General features: G+C 40.7%; 1 protein-coding gene across 4 annotated transcripts in view; it reads right to left on the bottom strand.

Moving 5' to 3' along the window:
* WAPL (WAPL cohesin release factor) overlaps positions 1-21,105 on the bottom strand; it is a 65,078-nt gene extending 43,973 nt beyond the window's left edge. The window contains exons 1-3 of one of the 4 annotated variants that reach the window (XM_005520441.3): positions 20,837-21,105; positions 17,202-17,725; positions 2,962-4,008 (exon numbers count right to left, since the gene is read on the bottom strand). In XM_005520441.3, coding sequence (XP_005520498.1) covers positions 2,962-4,008; positions 17,202-17,703 — 1,549 coding nt within the window. In that variant the 5' untranslated portion in view covers positions 17,704-17,725; positions 20,837-21,105. Of the gene's footprint in view, positions 1-2,961; positions 4,009-17,201; positions 17,726-19,269; positions 19,413-20,116; positions 20,359-20,836 lie in introns of those variants that run through there. The other 3 variants (XM_088060069.1, XM_088060068.1, XM_014250291.2) reach the window with 3 other exon arrangements.
* Positions 21,106-24,832: the final 3,727 nt, after the last annotated feature.

The raw sequence follows: 24,832 nt of genomic DNA on the forward strand, positions 1-24,832 counted from the left end.
CACTGAATCTGAAGTATTTTCAGAGGAATTTGAGAGAATTTTAGATTGCAATGGCAAAATAGAAAGTAAACTTTTACTAGAAATCAACACATCGGCAAAAATCTAAGGCAAATAAAGTTATGAAGTATTTTCATTAAAAAGATACATATGGTAACAGCATCTAGGAATTTAAAAGGTGGAGTTTTTTTTCAGAGTTGGGGGTTTTATTTGCTTCGTTTTTGTTTGAGGTTTTTTTGTGGTTTTTAACCACTTCAGCAGAAAAGACTATCATGGAAGTGAACAACAGAAAATGTTTTATAATAAAAGACAGTCTAACCAAAACTGAATTTATCTGTTTAGCAATTTTTTCTGCACTAACAATACCATTCCTGTAGTCTTTGCGCTTTCTTAAATTTAATTTGTAGAAACATTTAAGTATGTATTGTTAAACTTACTTTCCTCTCTGTGAACAGAGGGACTAGAAAGAATAGCCTTTATAATGTTCCATTATAAAATCTCTTTCAGATGTTTTAAATTAAGGTTCTAAAATATGTTTCATAAAAATACACCTAGATTATGGCAAGTAACAAAATCAGTATTATGGCTAAGTAAGGCCATGACAGAATGCATCAAAAGCATCAAGCTTCTTGAAAAACTGATTATGCTATGTAACATTCTTTATGCACAGAAAACCAAAATCAGTCTTGGGATTTTCCAGAGCTGAAATTCAGAGAGGCAGTCCAGTATTTCCCCTGTCACCTGGAACAGGAGCACTGGATTTTCATCTGGGTATTTACTAATTAGTACAAAGAAAGAAGAGCACATACAGAACTCAGGTAGCATTAGCATGTCTCAGTACTGTTCATCATTTCAGGACAGTGTTTTATTGTGCAAGATGTTCTGAAAGCTGTCTCTCAGGCTTGGAGTCAAAGCTGGCATTTTTCATGGATACAGAAGTCCATTTTTCCAGTATGCAAAGACAACACCTTAGAGCAATGTCACATTTTACTGCAACTTCAGGCTTAGATCTACAAGTTCTTGAGAAATTCTCAGGCTCAGCATCACTATATTTAAGGATTCTTCATCATGATTTTTCTGAGCAATCATGACACTCAAAATACACAAAGGTCTGAGAGAAAATAGTGTGAACTTTAGCAAGGAGTCCCTCAAATTTTAGGGCAGCATCAGACTTTCTATTTTCATAATCTATGCTACAGAACATCACCCTTTCAAATTTCAGAAAAAAACATGCCAAGTCAAATCTCACCTGCCAATGGTAGCACAAAATAAGAATCAAATGAGCAAAGGAGATGCAAAATAAAGGGGAAGCACCTCCCAGCAGAGGGACTGAGAGCTACCTCTTACCTGAAGTGGAGAAGTGCATTAAGAACTAACAAAGCACAAATTTACATCTCCCTGTGCCATGGAAATCTCAGGAAAATATTTCAGAGAAACCATCTGTGATACCTGGGAGTATAAAGGCCTGCTTGGTGAATGCAGTGCCAAATGCAAAGTGTAGATATTTTGAGACTTCTGAGGACAGTAGCTAAAAGGATAATCTGATGGGTCAGCATCTCAGCTGCATTAACTGTACAAGCAAATTTTTTCCTTGGAATAAATGGCTGAACAAAGACTCATTAGAGACCAGGACTAAGAGTACTTCTTAAGCAGCCCTGTAAGATAAACCATTTAATGGTTAAGATAAATTTGCCAACGAGGCTGGAACCCAAGTGTCTCATCATAAGTAAATTTTATGAAAACAAAACATGTCCTTTTTTGTTTGAAAACACAATCTTCTCGTACAATATCAGTATCCATTTGTTCCTTTCAAATCCACAAAAATACCCTAGCAGTGACATTAACTTTTGATTACAGAAAATTCTGGTTTTAGAAACAGCTATAATTAGAACAGAGAAATTAACATTTTTTCCTCTGAAATTTTATTTCTGGATTATATTATCAGGAGCTATTTGTAGGGAAAAAAAAAAATCCCAGCTTCTCCAACATTTGCAAGGCTAGATTGAAACCCTTTCTCCCTATCACAATGAAACCCATCTGGCCCAAGTCTTAAAATGTAACAACTTCAGCGAGTCAGTAGAACTTCTCATGCTTCATGCTCCAAAATGGAGGACCAAAATGTTCTGTAGAACAGTAGCAGTGTTTTGAAATATTTATTCCCACACAAGTGATTCTTTGGCATAAGACTTTCAAAACTAAAGAGTTAAAAGCAACCTTCCGCCAAAGTTATTCCTTTTGTTCTTCACCAACACACAGGACCCAACCAGCCACCAAGCAAGTCTGATTTTGCAAAGGATTTTAACCACCAGAACTTGCTCAGCAGCTGCCACGTGTGTGAGTACACACACACCCCGCTCCCAACCTGTACAGAAGGAGATAACTAAAAACTGAAAACAAGAGCAGACACAAATATGCAGAGGCTCTCCCAACGCCAGTTATCTGACTGGCACTCCATAGGTACCCACAGCCTCTCCTTCGAGTCATGCATCCTCAGATAAGATGGAACTTGAGAAAGGTCCAAACTGCCTACAAACACATTCAAAAGCAGAAAAAATATCTTTTTCTTTTTCATTCCCATTTCTTAAGAGCTACTTAAATGTGCGCACTCAGCTCTGTAATTGTGGGCTGATCTGGAGGCTCTGTGGGAGGATACCTGCCTTCCAGGCATAGATACTTATGCTCAACACACCAAAAAGGTACAAATCTTCTGTGGAAAAAGGAAAAAACCTCTACCTCTGGCAAGAGATCAAGGGGTATAAAGCACACTTCAAGAGAGATACGAAACACCAAAAAAGACCACAGGAGAAGTGAGTTTAACTGTTAGATTTCAAATGAGTTTAACTGTTAGGTTTCCAAATCAGCGGTATTGTTTGACGAATTCTTATGTACACTGCAAAAAGAACAAAATATTGAAGTCAATTAAAATTAAATGTCACTCATGTACTCTGTAAGAGTTCTACTGACCTGCATTAGTGCTGAGCTGGCTATCCTGGGAACAGTTTTCACTGCCATCAGAGGTTGACTGTAGTGAAGCAGATGGTACAGTTCTACTTCGCTTTTTGTTGGCTTTCCTTTCTGCTACCTGCCACTCTTCATCTTCGTCCTCGCTTTCACTTAAGTCATCAAACCCAAAGTACTTGATTTTATAATTGGAACTCCCAGAACTTCTAGAGGCACCTTCATCTCCCCCTCCCTCATCTTGATCATCAAACCCAAAAAATTCTAATTTGACATCCTTCTTGGATTTGGTATTGCTTGGTCGGAACCTGGTTGTAGTTTTTGTGGTGGCAATGTCTGCTTTTTTCCTTAAGCGCCCAGCTTCACCCAGGTCAGTCGGGGCTGCTGAGGTGAATTCATCCATGCGCTCCATGGTATCCTGGATGGTGACATTGCAAACTGACAAGCAAGATGGGTGGAGAACAGTGTAGTCTCTAGTCCGTCCAACCGTCCCTCTAAAACTGGTCCCACTACTTAAAGAAACTTTTTTTCCTGGGTTCAGACCATCATTATTTGACTCATTATTTGCTTTGGATAAAGACTGACTAGTGCCATCCATCAGCTTGTCAAAATTGGTTGCCCCCTGCAGTTTTGCTTTGTTGGATCGACAGTATGTCCTACAGTTGCTTGGCCTAGGTATAGTTTGCACAAGTTCTTCACTAATGGCTTCCTTTGGATTTTCACTATCTTCTTTATCACACTCCTCATCCTTACTCTTCACCTCTGAGAGATGTTCATTGTCAAAAGCTAATATATACTCTCCAGTTCTGGTGTCTTCAGTTTCATCCTCCCATTCATACAAGTGAGTTCTTAGTGGCCCCTTGGTCTGAGATGTTTCTGATGGAGAATCTGTTGTTTTTCCAACATGGGAATCCCAAGAATCAGGCAAGTCCTTGGCTTCAGTGTTGCATCCAGAAGCGTCTGTGGTCTCAGCATTGGTTTTATTACTGTCTCCAGCACTGTCATAGATGAAATAACTGTTCCCATTATCTTCCTTCAAGTTCTGGATTTTATCTACAAGAAAAGATATATTTATTACTAAAATGAAATAGTAAAAAAAAAAATAGTCGCCCATGTGGGCAACTTTAGAAAGTTACAATACAAAAAAAAATATTCAGTAATCATTGACAAAAAACCATTAGAGGTGTTTATCCAATTTCTACCATAAAAAACACCTTGAAGCGTCACTCTGAAAATACACGCATCATGTAAAAGACAGTGGTAAAACCCTTATTTACCAAGGCAAATTACACAAAAAAAGAGAAAATCTGTGGTGAAATCTTCAGAAAAGACAATTACTGAAGTTTCACACGCAAGTGACTTACAGTGAATAAATATAGATAAAGAACATCTACAAATTCTCTTATTATGTAAGAAAATAATTTCCTTCTTGTACACTGAATAAAACAGCAAACACCTTCAACTGTCACTTCATTTTCCTGCTTCAAATGAAAATATCTGGACTTCCAAAAAAATGCAGAAAATGCAACTCTCATCACAAATTTTAATTTTCTCACTTCTGAAATTCAGGTTTATGAATTTCTGCATCTCTGAAGAAGAGCTGCTACCAAAAGTTATTCTTGTACTTCTCCAACCCACAGCTACACTCACATCTTACACTGTCCAAGAGAACAAGTTCCACTATATGAAGTCAGTTTTTGTAAGGTTTGTTTCCAGCCAGACAGCACCTGCACAATAGTAATGCCAAGAAGTAATGCAAGTACTAAGTCTTCCACCTGCTGTCCTCTAAACCGGTAGGGAAACCATTCCCTTTGTTTTCCCTGAATACCAACAAAAGCTTGGTGGATTTGGTACTGAAGTTTCACGATAACTGCATGTGCCATCCTCTGTTATTGACATCAAACACATGCACAGACACCCAGCAATACAAGAGGGTTATTTCCAGGAGACAAGAATTTCTTGGAAATTTCTGAGACAGTATCACGAAGCACAGGAACACAGGTGCCTGCCGTTACTACTGGCACTGAAATGGCTGCCTGGGCCAGGAGAAGCAAGATAAGAAGACTGACAATGCAGAAGACCTTGGTGCACAGAAGAGCAGCACATGATGGGATAAACTGGAAACACACAAGCAACTGGAACAGGGCCAAGTGACAACAGAAATGCTGTAAGAGAATGTGCTCAGATGACACGTGCAGAACACTAGAGTGATAAAAGGGGCTCCACTGGCAGAAGGCAACCCCAAAGGTTCAAAATTTTTTTAGGCAAAGACTTCCTAAACTCATCAGTAAAATGAAGGCTAAAGTATCTCTTTAGCACTAGTCCTGACCACATGAAATTTCATCGGTTTCCATTTACCCAAGTGGCACAGAAGTTTCACAGCACTGACCAGAAGATTTCAACCTCCTGATGAGGGAAACAAGCATCAGCACTGCTCCATGGACTTTGGCTCACTCATTTTCAAATTAAAATGGCATCAGCTAAATGTCATCCATGCACATATGTTTTATAGAAGAATTTTAATGTACTGAAAATTCTAGTAAAAAATGGCATCCAAATCCAGTTTTGCAGAAAATTGGTTTGATCCTCACTAAAATTCCTCAGGGAACCAAGACAAGTAATATCTGAAAAACTGCATCTAAGTTTTCTGGAGTCCAGGTGCAGTCTGTCACAGAAGTTATACATACTGAGCTAGAAATAAAAAAAATCATTTCACAGAAGGTATGAAATAGAAAACTCAAAACAGAATTCTTCAAAGAACAAGGAAGCCTAACCCCCTGCCATCTCCACAATGGAATCTTGGTAATTATTTTTCAGTATCAATGTGTTATGCAAATAATATTGTTGTTCCCATTTCAACCTCATGCTTGCCATAATCCAAGAGGCACAACCAAAATGAAACTTTCAGAAATCAAGGAGGCAGTTTGACACTGCACAGTATGTTCTTTTCTCCCATATGTTTAATATTATTGTGAAGCTGAAGACTACCACAACATTTAGACATGAAAAACAGCAAATTAAATTTGAAATATTTTCAGATTTCCTTGCTAAAATACTCTGTTTTGCAGCCTCACCATTACTGTTCCATATCTAAGGGAACTTCTTGTTTCTCCTCATGTGTCAATGTGATCAAAGTCACTTTCTCCAGTCAGCTCAGCTGACTAATAAGTAACAAATCCATTCCAGCCCAGTCAAATAGCTTTATTGATGCTTGGCTAACTACACTCCCAAGAAATGTTACAAGGCAAAGAGCACTAACAGCTCTTTATGCTCACAGCAGGACTTGTGCTGCCTTTGTGTAACCCATGCATCAACAGCTTTGAACCTTCAGTGGTCTAAGAAAATTCTCTAAATATCAGCTAAGTGTTGCATCTCAATTTTACCTTTCAGTTGCTAATTTAATACAGCACACCAAGGTACTCCTAAACAGCAAAAAAGTGGCAGTTAACCTGCCCCTTGATTCCGGGACACCAAAATTTTAGTAACACACAGTACTTCAAAAGTCTTAGTAACCACACCAGGGAGGTGCAGTATTCCATCTCCAATAATAAGCAAGGTTGATGGAAAATGGAACCACTGGACTCTTAAGTGTACACCAGGTAGAAAGTCTGGCTTTAAAACTGGATCATCACAATGCATTACTGGAAAACGGAGAAGTGACATTTAGAGGAATACTTCCTTTACGGATCCTTTGTCAAGCCACTGTTCTCATCTCATCATTGGGTCAACAGCTGTCAGCCTGAACCTTCAATGCCAGAAAGTACTACTAATCACACTGTAATTGCCCAAAGGTGTACAGGAACTGCAATTCCAATAACCCTGGTTTTAAAAATTACAGCATTTATTGGCAGCAACTACTACAGCAGAAGCTAGCATGACTGTAGGAAAAAAAATACGAGAAAAGGAACTAATAGTGAATTACTAGATATTCTGTAGTCCAAGAGAGGCATGGAACTTCTCCTATTTTTAACTGCAATAAGTCTCTTTTGGGGCTCAAATACCAGAATAATTCCCCCAAGTAATTTAAAATCAGCAACAGCATATAGCTCCCCATCCCAAGTACAAACACTTTATACCTAGGAACCATAACAATGTTTTGTGGTAATAATGATTTATTTTCTGTTTAAATTGCTAAAAATTGCTTTATTTTATGCTCGAGTTTATGTCACTTAACAAGACAGAGAGGTCTTCAGCATTGCTGATGAATTTAAAAAAACAAAGCCAAATTAAAACTTCCACTCTTTCCCACAAAACACAAGATGTTTTCACATACACAAAGATGCATATTACTAAATTTGTAAAACTGTAAGTGATGATGACTGTTTTTCCAAGCAACCTTAGTAAAGTTACCACTAGAGATAAAATTTCAAGTTCAGACAATACGATAGTAAACCTACATAAGACAAAGTTTACACTCTTCTATAATATATATAAATACATGCAAACACTCAAACGGCAGGAATGTAACAGTCCTCAAAAGCCCACCGCTTTTCAGGAACAAACCTTAAAACAAGTAACAAATATGTATCTATACTGATATGGATTAGACTAGATGCATGTAAAGATAATATTGTGTTCCTATCTTATTTTTACCAAACACTTACTATAAGCACTCACTTGTTTGATGGAACAAATGTTATTCTGTACATTCAATAACAATAACAGTAAATGCCTCATGACTACCACAGGTAGCAGTACTACCTCCTCCCTTTTCATTTTTAAGGTCATTGGCAAAATGAAGAATGGAATTGTAGAATTAAACAAAAATCCTGATTTTTTTTTTTTAAAAAAGCAAAATTAATATTTTTAAAGCTAAGAAACCTACATCCTTCAGCTCAGCATCTGACAATTCTGTCATGAAAATGTCTCACACTTCATTTTTTCTTTATGTACCTATGAAAGTTTGACACGGGAAACACTGAGGTTTGGAGAAAAGATAAAAAACTCTCTCAACCAAATACTGGAGCTGTAAGATCTAAAAGTTCATACACTGATCCTTAAGGTATAGTATATACCAAAATGGTATCCAAAATAAAATAAAGTAATCCTTTAGGAAATCAAACACTCTTTTGGGCAAGAAAACCAAGCAACCATAGCCCATCTATCCTCTCACCTAGTCCATTTCACTCTTCTTTCATTTCCATTAACTTACAAGACTAAGTCACTGGGCTCCAGGTCTGCAAACATCATTTTTAGCTCTGTAAAAACCGAATCACCGTTAACAGTCTAACACTAATTGCCTACAGTAAAACATAACATGTTTTAGCTAACTCTTCAGTGGTAGAGCTGCAGAACTTATTTGCTGTTTTTATGTTACTCAGAGTAGGATCATGGGCTGTGAGAACAAGGTCTCCTACCGTAAATTTCTACCCTGAGCAGATTCAGAGCTCACAGGGCAAAGCTGCCCCACAACTCAACCATCATCCTCCGCAGCCTCTTCAACACCAGCCTGTGGCTGTGGATCACGCACCGTGACACGTGCCAGCTCCATGTGCCTCCTGGGCCCTCACTGATGCCTTCCCAGGGATTAGGGAACCAGCACCTGCCTTCCCACCATGCAGGCAGCAGGGAGGCAAGGGCACAGATGACACCTGTGACAGCACTGCATCTTTGAGAGCTCTCTTTACCCCTTTATCACGAGTTTCATCAAAACCAGTTGAACAGCACAGATGTTAGGAGAAAACTGACGAACACAAAAGGACAATCAGTATTAGGCTTGGTATGGTAAAAAACCATGCCACAATGTCAAAGTATTATCATAAATGCTTACTTTTTCCTATGTACTCACGGATGAGTTGCCAGTGTTACATGTTAGCCCTACTAATCTGAACTTTAGATTAGTTTTCTCTCTTAATTAAAGCCAAGCAAAGTATCCTCCAAGCTATAAACAAAAGGCACGTGGTCCTCTTTAGCCGTTGCAGCATAAAACCTTACGCTCCTTCACTGCCGTGTAAGTAGCTGTACAAGCCATCACCTTAATGCTGAGAGAAAGAAGATTACTATTCACAGAACACAAATCAACAAACGATGTTTCTTCTAGTACTGGCCACAGTGCACATTCTTTTACTATTAGCCACAATTCACTGCAAATATTAAAGGTAGACAGAAGTAATGAAATATTGAGAGCAGGCAGATGGCATGATGCCAATTTTACAGTCTTGATTTCTCTTCCAACAGACACCAAGACCTGGTGGCAAGAAAACAAAACATCAAGAATTGTATGCAGGGCCTTCAGAGCCCTCCAGCTCCTGAGGGCACATACAATTAACAGGCTACAGCTCAGGAACAGATCACTAACACAGGATGGAGGGAACAGTTTGTTAAGCTCATTATGAACTACTGCTCTGCCTGATGTCCCTGAGCACTTGGAAACATTTATTTTGGCTCCATTACACCATCACCAATGTTCTCAAGCATAAAGCTACATCACTTCACTCTGCAACTTGCAGCTGACCAGGCTAAAGGAAAGGTGCTTATATCACATCCCTCTTTTCCAGGAAGAAAGCCCAACTGAGACACAGTGTCATCTCTGGTTAGGTCAGAAAACCAGGAACTGCAGAGAAGTCATGATTTTTTCCAAATTAGAGACCAAATTTCATATGCATTGGGAACTAAATGTTTTGATTGGTAAGGAGAAAAGATTGCAGACTGAAATTCTTTGATCCATCTTCTGTCTATGACTGAAGAATTGGAAAACTCAGGGAAAAAAAAAGCCCATGAACACAAAATACACAATTTATTAAATGGGCAATATTTATTTGAATTAAGTGTCCATTAATGCCTACGATACCTTGAAAAGCAGTGCCTGTTAGCAGGTTTGAACAGAAGACAGGAAGATTTGACTCCCTATACCAGTTTCATGGCAAGCAATCTCTAAAACAGCTAAAATTATAGAACCACATTCATGGCTATGATTATAAATTCTTAAGTAATTGAATTCACAACAAGGCTGTATGCAGGTGGGACAGACATTGTTTGACTCTTTGCAGATGTTTTAAGTGGCACCCTCTTTTGCCGAGAAAAAAGATCACAGAAAACCCTAAAGTGATGGGAATTAATTTACTGCCATGCCAGAACTATTTTCCTTAAGAATCGTTTGCTTGTCTTGTTTCCTTTTCCAGCACCCTGAATATCAAAATTCTAATGCAATGTATATGAAAAAAAAAAAAAAAGAATTTGTTTGTTACACAGTCTTAACTAAGTTCTCAATGACACTACATCTCCATTTCAGTTAGCTATTATTCTATGAGACATGAGAGAGAAGATAGCTCAGACACATTTTCTGCTCTCAAATCACCTGGATGCATCTGTCAGTCTGGTAACACACTGTTCAGAACCTCCAACAGATCATTATTTTCATTCCCTGAGCCTAACAAGATTTTAATGTTTTCACAATGTGCTGCTGGCACAACATCCCCCAGAGCCTTGGGACCATCCTGGGTAAGACTGAATCTTACCCACAGCATTATTGCTTCTAACACTGCACCCCTGTTTCAGCCATACAAGTAATTCCCTGTACACTTTTTTCCAGTACGAAGATGTGCTACCAGAGGCATTCTGAGAAGTGTCATGCTGGTACACCTGGCAGCCAGTGTACAATTGTCTAAAATGTCCTTGTATTTAAATGGAACTGGAAGCATTTCACAGGGATGCAGGATGATATGGCCACCTTTCCTCTTGTGAAGAAAATATTCACTGAACTAATCCCTTGCCTTTATCTCAGGCAATATTTTTAATGTTATGACATGACGGCTTTCAACATAACATAATTGTCTTACCCCCTCTTCGTCTAGTTCTTCGGCTAGCAATCACTAGATATTCTGGTATCTCATCTTTCATTGCACCGTACGCCACTGCATGTCTCAACAGCACCTTCGAATCAATCCATACACATGCACCTGGCCTAACCAAAGAGAGTGCTCAGCACAACTGCCTTCCCAGCAAACCTTCAGGGGGAAAAACACAATGGGCAGAGGTGCTGCTGCACTTCGTAGTACAAGAGTTGTCAGAGTGTGTCAGAGAGTGTCACATGTGCTCACCTCTCATGGAAAGTCCAATGAAAGAGACACATTCCTCCTCACTCCAAGTTCAGAAGATAATCTGTTGCTCAGAGCAGCAAGAGAAAGCCAGCAATAAACAACTACTAAGTGTCATGGGCAACATGAGGGGCTCACACACCCCAAACAAATATATACTTAGGCTGAGTCAGTCTAAATTGAGACATGAGTACTCATGAATATGTTGAAAATCTTTAATACAGCAGCAGTTTCTTAAATGAAAATATGAACTAAGTTTGAACTTGAACTTTTTCTATCCAATTAATAAGAGCTCAGCAGTTTGAGTGTGACATGGCTTCCTTACCAACTGGTTTCTGCTTACCTGCATGCTTTGGCCCACTTGAGAGGCATGCACCTGAACAGGGTTTTTTTTCTTCCACAAGCACTGACCAACTGTTTTCAGCGCAAAGTTATTTCAACTTTTTAACCATGAAAACTAAGAACCAGTCAAAAGTATGACCTTTTAAAAACTGTTCATTGTACAAGGCCATGAAGAAAGAATGATTTTAAAAGTATGAACTGCAAATTTCACTGTTGTACAGGAAAGAGTCTTGTTTCCTTATATATTATATATTAATAGAATATATTATAAGAATTATATATTAAGAGAAAAAAAGTAAAAGTGCCTTGTACGCTGTACGTGGACATATATAGTATGAACTGGCCTGTCATCAGGAAAAATATGTTGCAGAAATCAGATTCTTTCCTGAACACTGGGGTATTTTTCTGTATTGCCATTTTAGCAAACAAATATAAACACTGAGAATTTCAATCATTTCAGACTTTTGAAAAATACCCCAGAAAAAACAAGTCACCACTAAAGAAGGAGCAGATTAAAAAAAAAAAGAATAATAATCCCACCAGTTTGAACATGGGCTACTGATACAGCAAAAAAATCTGTGTAAGGTCACAGGGAGTATTTTCAAAAGGGGAAAACTTACCAAAAGCAACTAAAGAAGAGAGCTGTGGATAAACCTCACCTATCCACAGACCCATCATAACTACTACCATCCAAACAAACCTTGTAACACTGAAATTCTATGGGTGCACATATTTTCTGGCAGACCTTTCCCCTTCTCTGCTATCAGTTTCTTAATGCTATGACCCAGCCAAAGCACAGCTGCAGTTCTTTTTAATCATGGCTGCTGCCAGCTGTCTCCTAAGACTGCCAAATGCTCAGGCCTCATTCAGGTTCCCCCACCTCTGCTCCATTTTTGGACAGAAAATGACTACACTGAAATTCTTTCTCACAAAGTAAAAAATTTACTCTCAAAAACTCTGAAGAGGAAGGAAGATATTACTCTGGCCTAACTATTCTCTTCAATGTCCACGTTAAAACAAGTTCAAAAACAATTGAAAAGGAATACCCTGACCAATCCGGCCATCAAATGCAATTATGTAAGAAACCTGCACTTGCGAAGTTGAAACTGAACTCTAAAGATAGGGCTCACCACCCACATAAGCAGGATGCAGAGGCTTTGCAAACAGAGTCACTGAGGTACTATCAGGATAGTATGTCAGGAACAGACTTGATGACTTCAACGATCTCTTTCCTCAAGGGCATCCATTTTCTGCAATTTACTCTCTGCACTCTCTGTGCTTTTCCAGCAACCAACCACAACTACATTCTGCATCTTGGGCCAACAAGCAGCTGAGCACAGCCATATCCCTTTGCTCCTGCCCTGCATAAGCACAAGTTCTTAAGAACTACACTTGCCATTTTGATTTGCTACCCGTATGTGCACTGGCACCAAGTGAAAAATGAGGGCATTAAGAACTACCTAAAAAAACAAAGGACTCAAACAGCAGTCAACAGACAAATGCTCCCTTATAGCACCAGGAGCAAAATTACTGCCAGAACAAAACCTGTTTGAATACGAGTACATAGTAACAAATGACAAGATGAGGAATAGTTGTTTTCATTATCCCTTTAAAAGTTAGGGGGAAAAAAAATAATTTGTTCTTTAATCTTAAAGAGTCTCCTCAAAGGTCACTGCCAACACAATAACCACAAAAATCTGTACTAAACATTACAACACAGCAGAAAGGGACACAGTTCCTATGCCATCATAAAAGATATTTTAAGCCATTCTATTTCTCCACAGCAAGCAAAACACATTTTCAAGAAATAAATTCATAGGCTCTAAAACAAACCAGACTTAATCCATGCCCAGCTGAAGTACTTCTCCATTAATGCATGATTAAATACCTATTTTTTTCACTCAGAATTAATGCAGAAAAGGAAGATTCTCTCATAGTCCACAAACCAGAACATGAAGTATGCAGAGGTAAGAAACATCTTTCAACCCAAATGCTTTCTCTGATGAAGAGTATCTGGACCCCTTGGACCAGACCCTCTGAAGGCCTGAGTTACAGCTCTGTGCACATAAGCAAAAGCCAGCAGATGATCACGGCATCCAGAGTCAAAATGCAAACTCACACTACAATGCCAGAAGTATTTCCATAAACTGAAATACCCAGAGTAGGCAAGCTAGCTGTCCAAAGTGAAACATAATGATACATTAATATAACTATGAAATGCCATAGTAACTCCTAAAATTCATCAAACTTTGGCATTAATTTTAATCTGAAAACTTGTACGACATTAATACAACCTACAAGCTAACAAATATTCTAAAAGTGTAAACTTACAAAATTTGCTCTGCCAGGCCATGTTTTTATACAAAGCTTGTGTGCAGCTGAATATAGACTGAAATTTGGGTTTACGCCTTACAGAGTAAGTTTTAACAATTAACAAAAAATAAATCCCACCAGACTGTTTCAAAAATCCCAATATTGCTCTGCACATTTTCATCTTATCCTACCGTAAGACTCTCATAAAAACCTCATTTTCTAAGTAGCTGCATTTTTGCTTTATATTAATTACCAGTGTGATATTTTTCTAATCATACAAGTTACTTTCTAGCTACCAAGTTCTGCCTACCTTCACAAGGATGACCTAACAGTAACTATTACTACTGAACAATCTTTTGTTGTTTCAAATTTACCTAAACCCCTATCTGCAAATCACCTGCTACATACAGGATTACTCATAGACACTCTTCAGACAGTATTAAGTCTTGATCAAGCAACATTAGGGTAAGATTATGAGAAGCTTTCCACATTAAGAGCTTCTCAAAGCCCTTAAAACGCAATTGTTACAAGCACCAGCTAAAGGCTATTTAAAAAAAAAAAAGACCAGCAAGTTCTACCATTTTAAATAAAAGATACAGATCCTCAACCTGTAACATGGCTGCACAAATACTAAAACAAACCTCCAAATCTAGTGCTTTTTAATACCAAACATTAGATAAAATTAACTGACATTGCATCACCTTCATTTTAATGCCCAAAGATATGGCCACTGAGGCAGGATAATACAATTGGAACAGAATTACCTGCACCCCTCAGTTTGTGCACAGCCATGCTAAATCACATTTTTCAACTCGGCCTAACTTCTTCACCTACGTTAAGAACTAAGATACAATGATGGCTTATGCTCTCTGGAGTCCTGAGACCTCTATTCATGTAATGCCTAGGCAGTATGAGGGCAAGGACTAACAAACTGCACTTTAAAACAAATTAATGAGCCCTGTCTTCAACATCAGTACCAACACAGCCTAGTTTCCCACACCAGAGATACAGTGCTGTATGTGGGTTAAGGTTGAGCTCACATTGCAGTCTTCCTTACACAGGGAATATTAATGTTCTTCTACCTGCCTGCTTCCCCTCCCAGCCCCCACTCCCTTCTTTCCTCATCAGGAACTGTCAAGCCTGCTGTCTCAAGGATCTGTAAGCCCTTTGGACAAATCTGGTTGAACTTGGTGGAGTTCACGAGTCACCAGGAATTATTATGAGGCGGGCGAGGACATATAAGCAGTTGAGGTACATACACTATTACATTCCTCTCAAGTCCCTTCTTCCTCCAGAACCCAACTCCTAATCAATCAAATTAACGCTCTGTAGTTTTGAAAGAGTCTCCCCATTAAACTTTACTCAACAGTCACTACAACAAAGAAGCCTTTGAAGTACCTACATTTACACTGGCTGACTATACACCACTATCTCTAATTGCTCAGTGTGCTGAGCAACGTCCTCAGAGACAACTTTTATTTATTTTGGATCAGTTTACACACAAGCACAACAGCAACTTAAACCATCCAAGTTTTATTTACACTAACTGACAAAAAGAAACACTGTCACTAAGACTGCAGGCCTTAAATAAGGGTAAGGAAAGCAAAGACCCTCCTAGGAGGCTCAGCAAAGATTCATTCTCAGTTGAACTGAATTTCTGAAAATAGATATGAAAAGGGTTTTTATCTTCATTTGACTGGGTGTCAACAGAATGTAATAGATTCTGAAAGAACAGAACCATCAGATCAAGATAGACCTTGTCCTTCGCTACTTCTGGCTGAACTGCATTCAGTAACAAACGCTTCAGAAAATCTTGCAGAACAGAACTCCTCCTGTAAACTGTTGTTGAAGTAACTTCCCCCTCTGCATTCAGACCACCATCACACTCACAAGCTGGATGGACTTATCCACCATCAGCTTCCTTCTGTTCAGAGCTGTGTATTTATGATATACACCGTATTGTCTAGAAAGGAGTTCTAGAATTTAAATAAGCACCAAATTAGCAAATTTTTCTGTGCTAAATATTGTATTTTATTATTTTCCACAGGACTGGAATCAGGAAGCACCAATGAAACTGCCGAAGTCTGCTCCTCTTGGCCTTCTACACATTATGAATTTCCAGAGCTCTATCACATTTTCTCCCCACAGCTCTCTCTCACTTTCTTTTCCAACCTGAAAAATACTGCTCTGACAAAGGTTATCTACAAAGAAACCATTTCACTGTAAAACCTGTTGTACTATAATCTCTCCTTAACAACCAAGGAAACTCATTACTATTTCTTCCCCTTATAAATACTGCGGGATAAACTTACTCCATTTCTTATGAAAACTGTATTCAAACTTTAAAATCCTGAAAATTTTATTTCCAGTCTGAAGACGAATCATAAAGACAGATGCTGAAAATCATATAAAAGCAAGAAATACTTTAGCAGCAAAAATAAAGAGAAAGATCAAAAGACAGCTACACATTCTACCAACATGTCTGTCACACTACAGCTCAAATCAGCACTTCCTGGGTTTTCTTGAATTAGATCCCTAACATATATATTAAAAATAACTGAACTGTGACTATCTTCTACTATTCAGTATCTTCATGTTTACTGCATTAACAACTGAACAAGTCCACTCAAATTTCTAATCCCTGGGTTAACTATATTTGAGAAATGAAAGTTATGTAAGTTCTTCTCATTAAAATTGATTCTGATAACCCAGAGCAAGTCAGGAGGTGTCATCTTCATCTAGGTTCATCTAATGTGATCTTCTACCCAATTATAGAAGCTGTGGTTTAATCAGCTCATTATACAGAAGCCTCTCATGAGATATAACAACATCTGATCTTTTCCAAGAATGACTTTAAGAAAATTACAGTGATGTTCGGCTCCATGGGCCCTGTGAACTCCCCTCTGAAAAGTATTAAGCTATCTTAGAAACACTCCAGAGCCCAAAAACACCTCCAAAAGAAGTCTGACAGAATGCAGTTTCACAAGTCTTAAGTTTTTCATGTACACACTGATATACTTGTGCTAATTACAAACAGAAAATGTTTTTTTCTGTTCAGAAAGTTCAGAGAAGTTTCTGTTCAGAAATTCAGAAAAGTACTTTTTCCGCCCAAATAATGAAACAAAGCATGGCCTAAGCTGTATCTGCACCTTCATCAACGCAAACACATACCCACATTAAATTCTACTACCTAACTAATCACTATTCAAAATACATGTTTAAAAATCACAAATGCACTCAGCAATTTTAGAAAAGGAATGTTATTATTCCATCTTGCACAATAACTGGACTAACATATTGCACTGAAGCTAAAGCACTGTACCACTGTCTGTGGACACATGGATTACAGTGCCAAAGACCTCAGAGCAGTGTGTAAAATGCAGAACGCCTCACAGTGCTTTTAGTTAAACAGAGAATCCTCTACAATAATTTACAATTAAGAATTGCCCCACAGTTTTACCAGAACACTTAACCACCCCTTGAAAACACAAAGTCTACAGGGAGATTAGCAAAAATTAGAGGAAAACAAGTATATGGACAGTTGAGCAAACACACCTGCAGTTACAAGCTTAGTACTGCTGCCCTTGCATTCTCCATCTTCCACACTTTTGCTTGTGCTCTTTTCTTTCAAGAGAGGAACAGTATTGTCAAAAGGTATGCACTTGCTGGAAGCAACATTTTCTCCACTGTCTGGCTGATTAATTCTGCTGTTTGCTTCAATTAGAGGAGTGAAGTCCTCAGACTGAGCAGCTTCACCAGATTCCAGCTGAGAGGAGCTTTTAGCCTGTGACACATTCTTTGAAGACACAGGAAGAGATTCTTCATCACTGTCAAATCCAAATGGATCCTCTGTTACCTCATCTTCAACTTTGGGCTTCTTAGGAACTTCAGAAATATCTGGTTTGACACTGGGCCTCTTCTGTCCTAATTTGGCCATGAAGGTGGTTTCTCCCCATTTTGTACTAAGGGTGGTCCGTTTGTTGGAAAACACTTCGTCAAACTTGGAACTGCCATTTCCCCCTTTCCGGCTGTAGGTCTTTCCAAATCGGGATGTCATTTTGGCTCCTGTTTCATATTCTCTGTTATGAATGAAAGAAGAAACATCAATTCAGCAACCTTCCACTACAAATGATTGTTACTTCCACCCTTTATTGGGCCTACAAGCACCAGGCATGTACACTGCACACAAGCAACAGATCCATCATCAGCTTCTTTCCAGACTCACTCATTCACATGTAACTGTCGTTACAGCAAAAGGTTCTGCATTAAGCATCCATGAAAACAAATAGAAATTCAGTTGCTTTAGTTCAGTTTGCATATTTATAAACCAATGGCACAATGAATCCTTACAAAAAAATCTTCTAAGAATGGTACTGCTTTGCTCTAATTTTATATTTTCAAGCATAGAAGGCACTGCCTGCCATAAAACATCATGAAACAACTCAGCAGAATTTTCACCACATCTGAACACGCAGCCAGCCCCCTCCAAGAGTCCAGTAGCACAGCATGGCATAAAAAACCTCTTCCCAGTTAAATACAAAAACTGCCAGAATATTTCACATTGCTGTAGATGTATTTTAAGTACTAATTAATCACAATGATGACAACTCCATCCCATGCTCTTCTCTCACACTCAGACTCACTTAGCTAGTATTTTACTTGGTAACATGATGTGGTTTCTGCCATCCACATCAGTCCTGGTCAGGACAAGTGTATAGCAATCCCCCACGAGTAAATCTGATTCAGCAAGGGAGAGGAACAGAGACATTGCTCAATCCACTTCCAAGAACAAGTGGGACACCTCAAGCAGGACAGTGTAAACCATTCACTGACCTCACAGGCACAACCACATCACAGCTTGCTCAGAAAAACTGAAGTGCAAAATCAACAGATTAAACAGGAACACATACAAGAGTTTCTTGCATGTGTATTTTTTTTTCTAGTTTTGTTTATCAAGAAGGAAAACAGACCACCTGGGGGATTTTTACCCAAAAACAAATACTTAAACTACTGGACAAATGACAACATAAACCCCAAACCCTCATATCTGCTTTGTGAACCACTATTTCTCTTTTTGGCCCAAACATGGACAGAAAATTGCAATTCTTTATAGTCAACCTGAATCTAATCAAGTCCATCTTTCTCTTTGGAATTCTTCTCCATACTGGAAAAAAGTCTATTAAAAAGGACTGTTATTTAAGCTACAGAATCAAAGAAATCTAACTTTTGAAGTGTTAACTAACTTCATATAAAGTATATGAAAAATGGTAGTTAAAATATTTTTATTGAACTTATCATGATCTGTTTGCTCAATACAACTGTTTTTATTACTCCCCAAATATGTGATACATGTCATTCCTCTTTTAGTTTTCATCTCAACACTCACAGTTTCTTAACCTGAAGTGTCAGTCTCGCTTCTGCCAAAATTGCCAGACTGCTTTCCAGAAATGTCCCTCTACCACTTCATTCTAAGCAAGACTGTCTCACTAATAATAGTCTCCCTCTATTAGACCAGGCCAACCTTCACTTATCATAGGAACCAAGTAATTCATGGCAAGAAAATCCATGGAGAAAATTTTTTAGAGCGAATTAAAACAATCAAATTTGAACTTCGGAAGTTTACCAGTTTGATGGTGATGCAATGCAGAAGAGCTACAGGAACACCGATTTTGGGAAAGGCTCTTCTCCCCAGCAATCCAGCCAAAGGAAGATAAAGGCAAGTGCTTATCTGCTAAGCGGAACTCTGCTGCAAAAGCCCACTCTGCAGAGGGCTCCTGGCTCCTAGGAGACAGTGCTCTTTAACCCCATCTCCTCTTTTCCCCACACACATCACTGCAAAACTGCTTTTTTTCCTCACCTGTAGGTACCTCAAATTTTCTGTTTTCTATTCACACGTACTTTAGATAGCAAATAGCAACCAAAATATTTTAGACATTAAGGCCAGGTTTTTGAGCTATAGAAACTAAAGTAAAATATTTATTAATTAATAACTCAGTTTCTAACAACTTAGAGGAAAGAAAAAAATGTTTCACTCACCACTAGCACATTTTCCTCCCCTAAAACCTCAGGACTCTAATAAGTATTACTTACAGTAAGTATTATAAAAAGTACTCAAACAAGTATTTTTGATACTACATTCCCAACCTGTGCAAGGATAATGGTAAATTTAAATTACGGCTTGTAGTTCTAAAGAGAAGATTCCTGTAGTCAAAAAAAAATTAATCTGCAAAAAGTAGAACCGCATTTTCTTATTTATAAATTTTATTATTAAGATCATCTCATAAGAAGATTTAAATCAAAACATCAAGCCCAAATCATCAATATGATGTGCATAGGATAAAAGATGAGTATTAGGAAAATATAAATATTCTATAAACTCCTATCTTAGATTGAGATTAAATTTAAGGACATAATGAGGTGCCCCCTTACACAAGAGCATCCAAAGAACAGGATTTTTACTCTTTACTTACAATAGTCTCTTGATTTTTCGCTCAGAGAGAAGTAAAACACCTGGTCAATTTTACTCTGTTTCCACTCCCTGCCTCCCTCTCCTGCATTGTGCTGCACCATTTGGAGCAGCGCAAGCAACATAAACGCATGTAAAAACCCGAAGCACGGCTCTCCCGCATTTCCCAGCGCTAACTCGGCGGATCAGCTGGAGACAAAAAACCCGGTAATTCCCCAGGAAGCCCATCAGCCACCCCTACTCATCGCTCCTCTCTACACCGCTCCTCTTACATAATCAAATGAAAGAAAAATAGGTTAAATGCACGGAGGCAGAAGGAGCTGATGAAATCCCACGGTGACAGTTTCTTTTTTCCTCCCTCCCCCTGCGGCGGGGGGGTGCGAGCGGAACCGGGTCACCCCACCGCTCCCTGATGTCATTTCCCCTCCCGCCCGGCCGCCTCCCCCGCCCCGCCGCACCACCGGCCCACATTACACAAGTGCCCGGGGCAGCCGCGGCCCGGCCAAGCGGCGCGGCCCGCGGAGCCGCACCACCCCCGTCCCAGCCCGCACTTCACCCCCGAGCGAACTCCCCCCACAACTTCGCGCCGGGCTGGGGGCGGCGGCCCCACACGCCCCTCCAGGCGGGACAGCGCCGGGGGTCGCGGCGGCGGCTCCCGCCCGCAGGGCGCGAGGCCCGCTCCGCGGCCCGCACGGCCCCCGCCGCCCCCTTACCCGGCACCCACCTCGGCGTCAGCGGTGGCGGCGGGTGCCGGGCGCGGGCCCGGCCGATGTGGCTCCGGCCGCGGGTTCGGGCCGCCGAAGCGCCGCCTGCGAAAGGCGCTCAGCCTGCGGGACGCCTCCGCCCCTCCGGCAGCGGGACCCTCTCGGGGTGTCGCGGGCGTCAGGGCCCCCGGCGCCGCCTCCTCCGACGCCGCTTCCTCCGCGCCGGGATTATCGCCGCGCTCGGGACGGGCCCTGGGACCATCTCTCCGCCATTTGTCCCCACTCCTTCCTGCCGTCACCGTGCGCACCCCGCCCCCCGCCGGCGCGGCCAATCGCCGCGCGCTTCGCTCGGCCGCCCGCGCCGCCTCCGCGCCTGCGCCCATCCGCGCGGTGCCCGGCGGGAGTTGTAGTTTGCGGTGCGGTGCGGACGCCGCTGGGCCCTGGCACGGTCCCCGGAACCGGCGGGTGGGTCCCCGCGGCGGAACGGCCCGAGCCGGGACGGAATGGGGGTACCCAACCAGGCGAGAGCAGCCGCCTCCTCTCAGCAGCCTCCGCGCGGGCCCGGGCGGAGGCTCTGAAGGCGGGGCCAGCGGGGCCCGCCGCGGACAGCCCCGGCCGGCCCCACCCCGATGGCGCTCGGGCCCAAGTGGGTCCCGGCGCACGTCGAGGGGTCTCGGAGCAGCGCGGCCAGCCCGGCCCGGCTGGAGCCGCGAAGGTCAGAGCCCCGCCCGGAAGTTCAGGAAGGTAGCAGGCACTGGAGCGGCCCTGCGTGCACTCCATTAAAAGTTTTCGGTGCCTCGTCCAGGGCACACGAGCCCCTTGCGCTCACGGCCGCCTTGGCTGGTACTCACAGTGGGGGCACAGTGCCCGGCCTTCACATCCGCTCCAGGGAGGAAACATGCTCTGCAGAGAAGGGCCGCGGAATGAACACGGTGCAGGCTGTGAAATTGTGGCTTTCACATGCTCCCACTTCCACAAGCTGTTACATCCACCCACACGCATTAGATTTATGCACACCTTTGAGGCTTTAACTAATGATACACACTGTGCAGAGAGAAAAAACGCTCCACAACGATTGATTGTGTCATGCAGCAAATACATAGTGCATCAAACAGTCACCAAATCCAACATTTTATATTCTGTAGGCAGTATTTAATAAAGTCCTTGTGGGATAGAAAACTTAAGGTTGAATGACCAGAAAAACATTCAAAAAAACAACATCACACAGATATAGTTTGGTCATTTTCAGAGGAGTGAGGAACTCAGAAAAGTCATATGAAATTCTACAACTTTGGAGTCTAAAATGGTTTCACAATACATGCTCATACTCAAACCATTGTTTGAGGCTTTAAAATACAAGTCCCAAATGCAGAACTAATTTAAAAGCTGATTGCACTGTGCAGATGTTAAGAATCATCTCAATACCTCTAGGTTTACTTTACCCAATGCAAAGTAACTGCCTCACAATAAGAGGGTGCAAGACTATGGTTTTGTTTAGTGGTCCTTTGACTACATCTGGTCTTTACCCTACTGATGGGTTGGGACTTTCAGGCATTACTGCTGAAGCACAAACATGCTGTGAATGTGCTTTCTTAAAGCCAGTATACAACTGGTGCTGCTGGAGAGAGTGGAGATAAAACCAATGGGGCCCTGCCATGAGAAGTACAAGCTCCTTCTGGAATGTGATTGAGGCTTGTGTTGTATTTCAGACAAGGCTTACAAGCTCATCTCTATCTCACCACCTGACTCAATTACCGAAGAGCCACTGAAAAACAGGCTACAAACTTTAAAATTTGTAATTTGACTACAAAAAGTGAGGAGATTGTTCTCCTGAGAGTATTCTTGATCAGAGCTACTAAATAGCTCATTTAAACTCTAAGAGTAAAATGGATAGCTAAACCTGTTTGAGTTTGCATAGTCTTATTTGGTGACTGATCTGTTAGACAGAGGAAAACACTACTGTGAGAGCTCAAAACACTGGGGCTCTGAGAATTTCTTTACAACATAAAAGTTTGTCCTGAGAACCAGAAAAAGTGAAGAATATGGCCAGAGTAAAGAAGTTACACCATGAAACTATTAGGAAATAGTTTCTATTTTGATATAAAGTTAGAAGAGTTGAAATTAAATTAGATCTGTTTCCAGTGTAAAGCCTGGGCTACCTAAGTCACTTATACAGTAATGTAGAGAATTTTGCAGTCTAATGATAGTAATTGGTTGTCATTTGAAAGCCCTTACACACCTTATACCCCTGGGCTAGCTTCATACTTCTAGCTGTATTTCCAGTCTTTGTAGAAACCCCACACAGAGTAATCCAAACCACTGCAGATTCATGGTCATGAGGGAATTTCCCATGACTAACAGAGGATAAATTAAACTCATTTATGTGCTGCCTGTCCTATCCTTGGTAGCAGCCAAAGTCTGTAAGTGAAGCCTTTTACTAGGATGATGATGGAAAAACAAACCTTGATGTGTTCAAGAACACCACAGATGTGCCAATGTTACTGCCCCAACATACTTTAGATACTTAGAAAATTTGACACCCTGTATCTTAATAAGCTTGGCAGTTAACACTTTAAGCTTTGCTATTTCCATTTGCATCTGGCTCACCTCAAATATGCAAGTACCATGGCAGAGCAAATAAAAGCCAAATCCCATCTGTGTTTGGCAGTAGGTATGTTTCATTCTCAGAGGGTGGAATTTAACAGGCATTTTATGCTTTTTATGAAACTATATTACTGATAGTTGCCATCTTCTTTCACACAAAAAAATCCCCAAAAACAAAACACCAACCACACAAATCCTTTCACAAAAAAAGCAGCCCGTGAAATACTCCAGTTCAGCATTTGTCCTCATGAGAACAGCAGTGGGAGATAAGCAGTCATCTTCAAACTGTAGTTTTTCTACCTTAAAATGCTTTTTGGGAAATTGAAGTGAATCCTACAGCTTCCCATTACTGCTCACCCCCCAGTCCCCCCAAGAGAAACCATCATCTTTGCTGATTATAATGAAGTCAGAAAGCCCTGAAAAACACAGCTCAAATACATTAAAGGTGGATATAAAAGAGATAAAAGCATAGCAGCAGAAGGAACACATAAGAAGGACAGGACAGTTATTTGGATACATCATATTTGGAGATCTTAATACACTCTAGATCCCTCTCAGTTCTCTTTTTGAGGTTCTGTGCCAGGAACTGTGTGGGGCAACAATACAGAATTTTCCAAATGAGCTGCAGTTTAGTACAGAGCATTTCAAAAACATTAAAACATTATAAACTGTTTCTTTCTTTTCCAAAAGAAAAGGGAGGCAATGCAGTAGCAAAATAGAAGGTTTCCCATGCAGCAGATACTCTTGGGGCAGATGAAGACAGTCACATCCTTCCAGAAGCTGTCAGGAAGGTTTCTCAGTGCTGCCTCATGGACAAAACATAGCATTTGACAGTAATGGCAGCACAACTGAGACTACAGGTTTTAAAGGAACCATAGCAGTATCCTTTATATCAAGTACATAAATTAGTACCATAATTCAACCCTTGCTCCAGTCCTTTTCCCACAAAAAGGGAATAAGCTCATAATCCATTGCCCTGTTTTCCTGTGAAGCACTACCCAAGAAGCAAACAGTAGCTCACAGGAAAGCATTCCCCATTACTCCTCATGCCCAAACTGCTCTCCTCACAACTATGAAAGCGTCTCAGTCCACTCCTTCTCCTCTGCCTCTTCCCTGTTCTTTTGCATCCCAGCCTAGTCACTATTTGCGTTCCAAGTTCTCAACTTCCAGTAGTACTTCCTTCCTTGCCTCTTGTCCAGGTGGGAAGGGGTAGGGATGAAGAGGATGTCCTGCTGCACTCACAGCTGCTGCAGTGCTTTCATCTCCCAGTTAGCACCACTTACAATGCTAAACATTTTGCTGCTTTTTGCTTTTTCTTTACCAAAAGTCACTGTGCTCCTGTTGCTGTCCTTCAAATGTCACAGGCACACATGGGTGAGAGCACATGGGCCCTTGCCATTTCGATTCGCTGG

The sequence above is a fragment of the Pseudopodoces humilis genome, chromosome 9 (genome assembly GCF_049639895.1).
Source record: "Pseudopodoces humilis isolate 2021_Gansu_Grassland_sample_001 chromosome 9, ASM4963989v1, whole genome shotgun sequence".
Taxonomy (NCBI): Eukaryota; Metazoa; Chordata; class Aves; order Passeriformes; family Paridae; genus Pseudopodoces; species Pseudopodoces humilis.